The following is an 11,843-nucleotide window of genomic DNA, read 5'->3' as shown; positions in this document are numbered from 1 at the left end:
AGACACTTTTTTTTTTTTTTTTTAAAGCCACACGATTAAAGTAGACACGCCTGTGACGACTGACCCCAGTGATAAACTGAATCTATCGCCATCGGACTGTTTGCGAGGTAAATTCATTTTGGACATATAACTGCCATGAGATTTGCTTCCATGGATCCAAAACAAGTGAAACGCTTGAAGATTGTGGCGCAAGAAGAGAGTAATTATATTTGCTGACTGCAGCTGACTCATGCTCGACCCACCCATTATTTTGTTACTCACCGAATCGAACATTTTTCGAAAGATGTAAGCCTTTTCTCTGAGGTGGCTACAGTTGTACCGCCCCCACCTTTTATAGAAAAAGTAACATTTTGCACATATTCACCGATATCCACTCAGCTATTGTGGTATCCACTGACGTCCGTCCATCACGTGATCAGGGTAGCGAAGCCAGTCTAGTGGACATTGGTGGATATGTGCAAAAAAAGTGCTTTTTATATAAAAGGTGGGGGGCTGCAACTTTAGCCACCTCGGAGAAAAGGTTTTATCTTTCGAACAATGTCTTCACTTCAGTAAGTAATTCAATAATGGTCCCTGGCAGGACAGTATACTGGGGTATAGCCCCTAATAGTAGGCTACCTGGACCAGGGATAGACCCCACCCCACCATTTCTGCGCACATCATTTGGATAAAGAAACGTGTGTGTGTGTGTGTGTGCGTGCGCGTGTGTGCGCGTGCGTGTGTTCCAAATCCAGAAGGCTTGTAGATTGTGGTGCTTGCTAATGGAGAGTAATAGAGGTTAATTCTGCATCTGCGTTGACCAGACAGCTTCATGCTCGACCCCACCCTGTCAGTCCAACTCGAACCATTATTGATTGAAGAAACCTGTGTGCGTGCGCCTTTGCACGTGTGCGCTTGTGTGTGTGCATGCGAGCGCTTGTGCGCACTATTCTGTTTGAACTCCCTCCAGGTAGGAGCCCTCTGGCGCTGCTGACATGGCAGGTAAAGGTCGTGGTCTTGATGCCTTCAGCTTCCATGTTGAGAACCTAGGCATCACGAGGGGAACCATGCCGGAGGCCAGAGCAGGGCCCACCCCACTGTTCCCAGTAAGTCCTCTGGCCCTGCACTGGATGCTTTTACATCTCAGTTTTGTATGTTCAGTCAAAGACTCAAGAGGGCAGCCATTTTGCTGCCCTTTCAGGTTCTGATCATACCCATAGAATGTGGTAGACCCAGCATTTCATTTCAAACCTTTATTTATACTCGTAAAGCACTAAGGTTTCCCTCATTTACAGTGTTGATGAGTTCACACAGAGACACAAATATCGGGTCAAGAGCCATGGATGTAAACTCTGTGACTGAAGGAAGTACTTCAAACTTTCCAGTCTGTTGTAAGGTATTCTAAGTATAAGGAGCATCATGGAAAAAAGCATCCCTTCCGTGTTCAGAATGCACTCGAAGAACCCTGAAAACAAGCCGATCGTTTAATTGGGTCTGGTAAGTGAAGGCTCCAGTCCAACAGAGACGAGATGTATGGTGGAAGTTTACCGATAATGGCTTTGAAAATAAACAGATACCAGTGATTATTTCTTAAAGAAAGAGAGCACACACACCTCCCCAACACTCGGAATGCTCAGACACTGTTATACAGTCTGATGGCTGCTGGCACAAAGGAGCACCTGAACCACTCCATATTGCACCTGGGTGGGATGAGCCTGTGGCTGAAAGTGCTCCCCATCTGCCACAGCTTGTCATAGAGGGGATGTCCAGGATGGACTTCAGTTTGTCCCTCATCCTCCTCTCCATCACAGTCTCCAGGCTGTCCAATTGTTGCCCCACAAGAGAGCCGGCCCTCCTCACCAGCTTGTTCAGCTTGTTTGTCTCCCCAGACTTGATGCTGCCTCACCAGCAAGCAACAGCAAAGAACAGTGTGCTGGCTACAACAGACTGGTAGAACATCCGCAACAGCCTGCTACACACATCAAAGGACCTGAGCCTCCTGAGGAAGAACAGTCTGCTCTGTCTTTTCCTGTAGAGGGCCTCAGTGTTGTTGTTCAGGTGCACTGCCCGGAACTTGTATGAGTCCACCATCTCAACTTCCTCTCCCTGGATGGTGATGGGGCTGGAGGCCTCTTGTTCCTTCTGAAGTCCACAACCAATTCCTTGGTTTTGCTGATGTTGAGTTGGAGCTGGTTCTCCTCAGACCATTCAACGAGTCTCCTGACCACGTCCTGTACTCCTCCTCATCGTCTGCCCTGATGCAGCCCAAAATAGAGGAGTTGTCCAAGAACTTCTGGAGGTGGCACACAAGTCAGAAGTGTATCATGTGAACAGGAAAGGTGACAGGACTGTTCTTTGGGGGGCATCCATTTTGCTTATCACCACATCGGACAGGCAGCCGATGCAGACGGACATATTGTGGCCTGCCGGTGAGGTCTGTGATCCAGGCCTCCAAGATTCCTAGAGTTTCACTAGGTGTAAAGGGCTGACAGGAGAGAGACATGATTCAAGGGGGGAATACAACCAGAGTCCGCATCCAAGGGAGCCAGTCCAGTATACAATCTATCAAATAAGTGCCCCGCCTCAGTGAAGTGTTTATTAAAAGCAATTTTCATTTCATAAACAAATTTCATTTGGATCAGAGATCACACGATCATCCACATTAAAACACAAGGGCAGTGAGCTAGAGGGTTTGTTTTTTAGTTAAGTTCATTGCACCCAGAACTTAGCTGGGTTTGAATAGCAGTCCAAAAAGTAGCCAGATTTACAATTCCGTAAACTGTTGTACATTTATTTCTGAGTTGCCTAAAAACAAATCCAGTCTTGGGTATCCCCTGTGCATCAGGCACGGGATCAGGCACGGGATCAGGCACGGGATCAGGCACGGGATCTGGCACGGGATCAGGCACGGGATCAGGCACGGGATCTGGCACGGGATCAGGCACGGGATCAGGCACAGCAGGACACACATTAAGCAGAGTTGAGTTCTCGCTGTGATTTTGTCCCATTTAGACTGTGGAGTTCAAGCCAGTGCCATTAAAAGGTGGTGACGACGAGAACTACATGCTGTCGCTGAAACAGGAGATGAGAGACACCATGAGACGGCTACCGCACAGCATCAAGCCTCCAGGTGCAAAGGCAGGTGAGAGGGTGCATTACCACTCACACACATCCCATAATACTAGGAGACAATTAACTACTCCGAAGTGAGATAATGCAACACACAGGAACCAAGACATATGATCTCATATCTGAAGACGGAGAGGCAGGCAGATTTATGGCTGACTATTGAGTTAGAGCCACGACCTCACCCAGCAGGGAGTGCATTTGGAGCACATCCTCTCTGGCATAGTGTGTGTGTGTGTGTGTGTGTGTTCGCGCTTGTGTGCGTCTGTCTGAAGTAAGTGCCTGTTTCACCCCCTACACATAGACAAGTCTGCTTTATCAGATAAGTCATCCAATTTCAATGTGCATCTCTCTTAGATTTGTTTTTAACTCCCATTTATTGAGCTATGTGCTTATGGTTTGGAGAGGGTGCCCTGCCACAAAACAGAAATACAGCTGAGTCATGATCGAATCGTTAACAGTATTCAATTTCCTGTAGTCCGATATGTTCAGTAAATGAGCGAGAACAAGGAATTCTGAGAACACATTCATGCATAACCTGTCCTGTTTATATACCAACCAGGTGTCGAGAAATACAAAGAGAGGTATCAGAAGGAGGTGTTGGATGAGGATTGGACACCAGGTACTTTGTCCAGGTCCTGGGCTCATCAGCATAATAGAGACTTAGACTGTCACCCAGTCCTTACCCAATCATACCTGTTTACCATTGCAGACTGGCATCTATTTCCCAAAGAACTGATGCCACAGAAGAAAAAGTTGCGAGCAAAACCTGGTATAGACAGAGAATGTTATCATTTTTTTGTACTCTTATCAGATCATACTATCATGCTAATAAGTATGTTTCCAAATGTAACAGCTGCAAAGAAGAAACCCATAAAGGTGTCAGTCAAAGAAAAGGAAGAGGTGCTTAGTAAATTAGATGTAAGTTGCTCACTTCCCCATTTGTCCACCCATCCTATACTGAATGCTGTTCAAGTATGAAGTTAGCGAGTGAAAATTGCTTGTGGCTGTTTCTCAAGGAACTTGAGAAGAAAGATGACATTAAATCAGACGAGGAGAAAGAAGTGAAGAAAGATGAAGAGGGGGGTGAACAAGAGGAAGTTGAACTAGAGGAGCTTGATGATGAAGAGTTGGAGGAGGTACTGATTTAGATCTGTAATGAACGTCTATAATGACAGCTAATTGCATTTCACAAGTGGCATTATCGAGGTTGCTGCCCAGTAATGGCTTAGATGAAATCTCAATATACAGTGTTAAGTTTAAGATTATTCTATTCCTGTTTCCTTGCCAGGAAAACGACTACATTGCCAGTTACTTTGAAGATGGTGATGACTTTGGTGTAGGGAGCGACGACAATGTGGATGAAGCCACATACTAACCAACCATTCACTGTATGGCTGTTGTCTACGACTGTTAAGTGCTAAAAGCAAATGCAATTTTTGTTGTTTTCCATTGTGAATGTATTTATTGACTATGCTAGAACTGTAATGGTTTCTCCTTTCTTTTGACCTTAATTTACAATTGTGGGCTGTGGAATGCCTTAAGAATGACAAAATAAAACACCACAGCAAGAAGCACAAATTCTGAGCAACAATAATTTATTAAAAATATACTTTTATTTTCAGCCTGTTAAAGTGTTCCACAGGTTGAAGGCACATACTGTTCATCATAACACATTATGTTGTCATAACACATGAAGTGGACATAATGAACAGAACAGGTCCTACAATATTACATCAAACTATAGCTAGCCTGGGCTTACTGTGCATGTCCCATTTCACCACCAAAGAGGTTTGTCACTTTAAAATGCAGTTGACCAAAGGCAGGCAAACCATATTCAAGCAACATTCAAGAAAATCTGCAAAAGAAACATTTCAATACTGATATTGTAATTATAAGACTAATGCTCCTCAAATAAATTACAATAATTCTAATTATATCCTCAATAAAACCACAGTGGCAGCCATCGATACTGTTCTGATCAAATGAAGGAAGAGAATACCTGACTTCAGACACTAAAGATTGAGCTAGGCTCCCTTTTAGCCGACCATTCCAAGAATTAACTATCGTCTTGCTGTGTTAAACATGTTAAAAATAAAGAGCTATTTTTAAAATGTCCACTGGATCAATTAGGCATTCTGTACTCTTCTGTCCCCATCATTTCTTAATGTATTCTGTCTATAATATGTACAAATGGATTCAATTAGGAAGCTTGCATTGCATCATTATACAAAAGTAATTAACAGCTCAGAATTTTCTCACAGTCCTTGTAGTGTGTGTGTGTTTTTTGTGTGTGAGTGGAAATGCCTCATTACGTGATCTCTTGCTTCGAGCCATGGTGGTCTTGTACCTCAGAAGAACGCTCTAGTCCCTGGGAGTTCGGTTTGGGGATGTTTCCATCCTGTCGCACAGGAACATCCCCAACATTGACTGGTGCCTGTACTGGGGGCTTGCTGGTCTGGGTGACTGCAGCCTTGAGGGACTGAGTGGTGGCGTGGTGACTGACATCTGTCTTCACCAGCACCTCATAGTACAGCAAGTAGAACACAGGCGTGACAATGCCCACCACCAGCATGATGGCCACCGCCGTCCACCACCTCATGCCCCAGTCTGCGCCGTAGTAGGGGTCTTTCCTGGGGACAGGCTTGAAGTCTGGCTCCCCGCCTAGCAGAGGCTGTTGGAGGGTCAGGGAGGAGACTACCTCGTTGAGGCTGTTCCTAGAAGGGCCTGTGGACTTGACCAACAGCTCAATGTCTTTGTCCTTCTCTTGGAGAAAGCCCTCCACACTGTCTGTGGATGATGATGAAGAGGAAGAGGAGGAGTCTATGGAAACCTCTGGGGAGGAAGGGGGGATCTGGGGGATGCGCCGAGTTCCCGTGGGGGAGGCAGACTTGACGGGGGCGGTGTTGTGGGTCTCGGTCAGCACGCTGAAGCGTTTCACAGGGATCTTGATGGACCTCAAGGCAAAAAAGTCCTGCTCCGTCAAGAGGTTGTTGGCCCGCTTGATATCCCCCACCTAGGAGACACAAAACAACAAAACATGAAGATTGTGCTTGAAAGGTGGACTGCCAATATGGGTGGCAATCCCAACCAGTTAGTGGTTGGAGCTGTTAAAACAGAGATCAGAGCTACTATTGACTTACAGAGCAGAAGTACTGCAAGGAGAGTCCATTCAGGGTGTCTCCCTCCTTGATGTCCCTAACCAGGTAGACAATGTCATCCAGCCTCTCTCTGGAGGTACTGCGGCGCGGCCTCTCCCGACCCCGGGAGCGCAGCTCGTAGCTCTCCACATCCTCCTCAGACAGGTCGTTTTCCGAGGTGTTCCCAAACAGGTAGGCATGGCCGCCGTTGGCTGGTTGCACCGTGGTGGCTGAGTGGAAACCATAGGCCTGGTTTCTCCCACTCATTTTTCACTCTGAAGGGGAGAAGAAGAGAGCAGAGAGAAACATCATAAGAGTTGGTGGCTGAGCAACTAGGTTCAGGATTTGTAGACATATAAACTATGTCAGGACTTTTACAGTTCACTTTCTTTGGCCCACCGGGTGAAGTTTTTTTTTTTTTTTTGCTTCCCTCTGGAAAATTATGGGCAAGATCAGTATATACATTCTCCCCACCCTTCCTCTCTGAAAATCACATGTGTTGCCTCTGTGTCTGAAATGTACTATACAAATACAATTTAATTTGATTTGACAGATTAACATTGTGGACACATTTGAGAAAGTGACCTTTTAGTTAATTCCCTTCAATGAACAAGACCAACTGTGATTGCAGTTAGACACTCCGGTCGGACTCTCCTTGCATCGGCCCACGCACACAGGCTGAACATTAGTAGAGATCAAGCTGATGATATTTGAGACTCTCTGAATGATCAGATCCGCTCTGGCTGATGGCCCGGTCACTGTCACTGATGGCCCGGTCACTGTCACTGATGGCCCGGTCACTGTCACCGATGGCCCGGTCACTGTCACTGATGGCCCGGTCACTGTCACTGATGGCCCGGTCACTGTCACTGATGGCCCGGTCACTGTCACTGATAACCTTACTACCCAGTGACATACTTACTACCCAGTGACATAACGTTAAGCCAGCTATACCTAATAGAGCTAACGTTATGCTACAAGCCAGAGCAAGCATGACTAACTTATCTAACGTTCACGTTAATTTGCCATTTAAAATAATAAACTGCATGTGTCAAAGCGTTTGTCATATATGAAACAAAGAAAACTTCAGCTAGTCATCTAGCCACGTTAACTGGTTGGCTAAAAATCATATTCAGTAGCTAGCAATGAGCTGAGCATAACTGAGCATATATATTCTAACACTAGGTTACTAGCTAGCTCACTGAGCATATGCTACTCTAACACTGGGTTACTAGCAGCTAACTGAGCAGATGCTATTCTAACACTGGGTTACTAGCTAGCTCACTGAGCATATGCTACTCTAACACTGGGTTACTAGCTAACTGAGCATATGCTATTCTAACACTGGGTTACTAGCTAACTGAGCATATGCTATTCTAACACTGGGTTACTAGCTAACTGAGCATATGCTATTCTAACACTGGGTTACTAGCTAGCTCACTGAGCATATGCTATTCTAACACTGGGTTACTAGCTAGCTAACTGAGCATATGCTACTCTAACACTGGGTTACTAGCTAGCTAACTGAGCATATGCTACTCTAACACTGGGTTACTAGCTAGCTAACTGAGCATATGCTATTCTAACACTGGGTTACTAGCAGCTAACTGAGCATATGCTACTCTAACACTGGGTTACTAGCTAGCTAACTGAGCATATGCTACTCTAACACTGGGTTACTAGCTAGCTAACTGAGCATATGCTATTCTAACACTGGGTTACTAGCAGCTAACTGAGCATATGCTATTCTAACACTGGGTTACTAGCTAGCTAACTGAGCATATGCTACTCTAACACTGGGTTACTAGCTAGCTAACTGAGCATATGCTACTCTAACACTGGGTTACTAGCTAGCTAACTGAGCATATGCTATTCTAACACTGGGTTACTAGCAGCTAACTGAGCATATGCTACTCTAACACTGGGTTACTAGCTAGCTCACTGAGCATATGCTATTCTAACACTGGGTTACTAGCTAGCTAACTGAGCATATGCTACTCTAACACTGGGTTACTAGCTAGCTAACTGAGCATATGCTACTCTAACACTGGGTTACTAGCTAGCTAACTGAGCATATGCTATTCTAACACTGGGTTACTAGCAGCTAACTGAGCATATGCTACTCTAACACTGGGTTACTAGCTAGCTAACTGAGCATATGCTACTCTAACACTGGGTTACTAGCTAGCTAACTGAGCATATGCTATTCTAACACTGGGTTACTAGCAGCTAACTGAGCATATGCTATTCTAACACTGGGTTACTAGCTAGCTAACTGAGCATATGCTACTCTAACACTGGGTTACTAGCTAGCTAACTGAGCATATGCTACTCTAACACTGGGTTACTAGCTAGCTAACTGAGCATATGCTATTCTAACACTGGGTTACTAGCAGCTAACTGAGCATATGCTACTCTAACACTGGGTTACTAGCTAGCTAACTGAGCAGATGCTATTCTAACACTGGGTTACTAGCAGCTAACTGAGCAGATGCTATTCTAACACTGGGTTACTAGCAGCTAACTGAGCATATGCTACTCTAACACTGGGTTACTAGCAGCTAACTGAGCATATGCTACTCTAACACTGGGTTACTAGCAGCTAACTGAGCATATGCTATTCTAACACTGGGTTACTAGCAGCTAACTGAGCATATGCTACTCTAACACTGGGTTACTAGCAGCTAACTGAGCAGATGCTATTCTAACACTGGGTTACTAGCAGCTAACTGAGCATATGCTATTCTAACACTGGGTTACTAGCTAGCTAACTGAGCATATGCTACTCTAACACTGGGTTACTAGCTAGCTAACTGAGCATATGCTACTCTAACACTGGGTTACTAGCTAGCTAACTGAGCATATGCTACTCTAACACTGGGTTACTAGCTAGCTAACTGAGCATATGCTACTCTAACACTGGGTTACTAGCTAGCTAACTGAGCATATGCTATTCTAACACTGGGTTACTAGCTAGCTAACTGAGCATATGCTATTCTAACACTGGGTTACTAGCTAGCTCACTGAGCATATGCTACTCTAACACTGGGTTACTAGCTAGCTAACTGAGCATATGCTACTCTAACACTGGGTTACTAGCTAGCTAACTGAGCATATGCTACTCTAACACTGGGTTACTAGCTAGCTAACTGAGCATATGCTACTCTAACACTGGGTTACTAGCTAGCTAACTGAGCATATGCTACTCTAACACTGGGTTACTAGCTAGCTAACTGAGCATATGCTATTCTAACACTGGGTTACTAGCTAGCTAACTGAGCATATGCTACTCTAACACTGGGTTACTAGCTAGCTAACTGAGCATATGCTACTCTAACACTGGGTTACTAGCTAGCTAACTGAGCATATGCTACTCTAACACTGGGTTACTAGCTAGCTAACTGAGCATATGCTACTCTAACACTGGGTTACTAGCTAGCTAACTGAGCATATGCTATTCTAACACTGGGTTACTAGCTAACTGAGCATATGCTATTCTAACACTAGGTTACTAGCTAGTTAACTGAGCATATGCTATTCTAACACTGGGTTACTAGCTAGCTAGCTAACTGAGCATATGCTATTCTAACACTGGGTTACTAGCTAGCTAGCTAACTGAGCATATGCTATTCTAACACTGGGTTACTAGCTAGCTAGCTAACTGAGCATATGCTATTCTAACACTGGGTTACTAGCAGCTAACTGAGCATATGCTACTCTAACACTGGGTTACTAGCTAGCTAACTGAGCATATGCTATTCTAACACTGGGTTACTAGCTAACTGAGCATATGCTATTCTAACACTAGGTTACTAGCTAGTTAACTGAGCATATGCTATTCTAACACTGGGTTACTAGCTAGCTAGCTAACTGAGCATATGCTATTCTAACACTGGGTTACTAGCTAGCTAGCTAACTGAGCATATGCTATTCTAACTCGATAGTAAGGATTATCTAACGGTACGTTGTTCTCTAACCCAGCTAAATACACGTGGCGTGGTTCATCCAGGAATATCACAATGACAACAAAACTACTAAGTACTCATTTGGATAATGAATCGGCATTAAAAAGCCTCTTCTTTACCTGAAAACATGAGCACTATCCGTCATCAAGCCATGTCCATTCTTCCTTCGGCTCAAAGATTTCAATAGTTTACACGCCACGTCAACAGAATACTAACGTGATGACGTTTGGTTTCTTTCCGATAAATATAATGCGTAACCTGTAGATGGCGCCAGAGACTGACACTGTGGGGCAATTAATCAGACCAATTAATTGACGCTCGTTTCAAGAGACATCAACACGGTCCGTTGGGACATTGTAGACTTTGCCCTATCAAAAGTGACCTATGGTAGGTAGACCACAGGATCCGTGTACCTTCCGTTCATCCCCACAGGGAGGCTATGTAGTATGCAACACAAAAGAAGTCTAGGAAATAGGTTTAACTTTGCCATGGTTTTGTTCTGTTAAATTGGTGTGGATAGACTTGAGACTAGACTTCCCCCCTAGTAGGCGAGTGCGCTGGGTGGAGCTGTCCACCAGGCTATATGCTTGCACAGGCACACTCGTATAGCCTACTAATGTGATGATCAGCATCTTGCCTCTTCAACATGCGACCAGAGCGCTCCCAGTAGTTGTGTTTAACAGCGGAGCGGCATGGCTGCACGGCGCCTTGGATGCTGCAGAAACGGAAACTGAACAAAACAGACTTTACATATCGCAGTATACTTCACCGATTCACCTACCGGGGGGGAAACGCTACTCGAGCGACAGTTTGGCTTCTGTGTCCCGTTAGGTGACGGAGGTTAGTGCTTTATGTGCGGTGTTCACTGGTGAACCGAAAGCTGCAAGGGGCATTACAAATTGGAGCAGTCTACCAAATGCGGGTATCAACAATGCGTTTATTGACCATCATCTGTCAGAAACCGTCGGAGATATAGGCTATTGGAAGGTGTCATCGATGATATCCTACAGTACAATAGCGGAATAATTATAATTTATCCTGGACTAATAGCCCAAGCAAGGTGTCAGGTAAGGAATCTGTCTTCTTCTTGGTATTTGTTTTTCCACAGGTCAGAATTACAGGTCACACTGGAGTGTTGCAAGTTCACATGTCAACATTCAGTAACTTCAGGGCTCGTGAAATGTAATCCGGTATTTTGTATCTTTTCATATTCGACTTGCTCTGAATGAGCAACCACACCAGAGCTTTGGATCTAGGCCTATAACTCATGCATCACTCTTCTACCACTGTAGGGAAATAATTAATACAGCCACTAATTATGATTTATTGTTTTGAACTGTGCCAAAAAATCTCCTCTGAGCAGCTAATACATTTGAAAAGCCTAAATATTGATTTAGTGGGATGACTAAATGAAAGGCTGGGGAAACCCATTGACGGCAGAGACAAACGCTTCCATGGTTACTCTCTGGATCTCTAGTGTGGACACTGTGCTTTGTGTGTTCCTCCCTCTCCCATTGAAATAAAGCAACACTCCGCGGGGAACCGCCACACATGGTGCGCATGAGCCGGGGACCCACTCATAAAGGCTCCGTTGACTAATCTTCACCGGGGTCATTAGTAATCTTGGCTCACA

The 11,843-nt window shown here is 44.8% G+C and overlaps 2 protein-coding genes across 2 annotated transcripts; one reads left to right on the top strand and one right to left on the bottom strand.

The window, feature by feature from the left end:
- Nucleotides 1–974: 974 nt before the first annotated feature.
- On the top strand, nt 975–4,483 carry polr3g (polymerase (RNA) III (DNA directed) polypeptide G; the record flags this gene model as incomplete). The annotated part of the gene is made up of 7 exons (XM_084456880.1): nt 975–1,085; nt 2,992–3,121; nt 3,668–3,727; nt 3,818–3,877; nt 3,962–4,026; nt 4,125–4,244; nt 4,397–4,483. 7 exons carry the CDS (start codon nt 975–977, stop codon nt 4,481–4,483), a joined length of 633 nt encoding a protein of 210 aa, XP_084313006.1.
- Nucleotides 4,484–4,692: 209 nt separating this feature from the next.
- On the bottom strand, nt 4,693–10,375 carry lysmd3 (LysM, putative peptidoglycan-binding, domain containing 3). The gene is made up of 3 exons (XM_084457362.1): nt 10,330–10,375; nt 6,249–6,520; nt 4,693–6,121 (listed from the first exon to the last, which is right to left on the bottom strand). Exons 2-3 carry the CDS (start codon nt 6,510–6,512, stop codon nt 5,417–5,419), a joined length of 969 nt encoding a protein of 322 aa, XP_084313488.1. The 5' UTR covers nt 6,513–6,520; nt 10,330–10,375; the 3' UTR covers nt 4,693–5,416.
- Between the last annotated feature and the right edge of the window lie 1,468 nt (nt 10,376–11,843).

The sequence above is a fragment of the Borostomias antarcticus genome (genome assembly GCF_949987555.1).
Source record: "Borostomias antarcticus genome assembly, chromosome: 23".
NCBI classification, from domain to species: Eukaryota; Metazoa; Chordata; class Actinopteri; order Stomiiformes; family Stomiidae; genus Borostomias; species Borostomias antarcticus.
The sequence above is the reverse complement of the archived record's forward strand: the minus strand, read 5'-3'. Positions and strand labels throughout refer to the sequence as shown.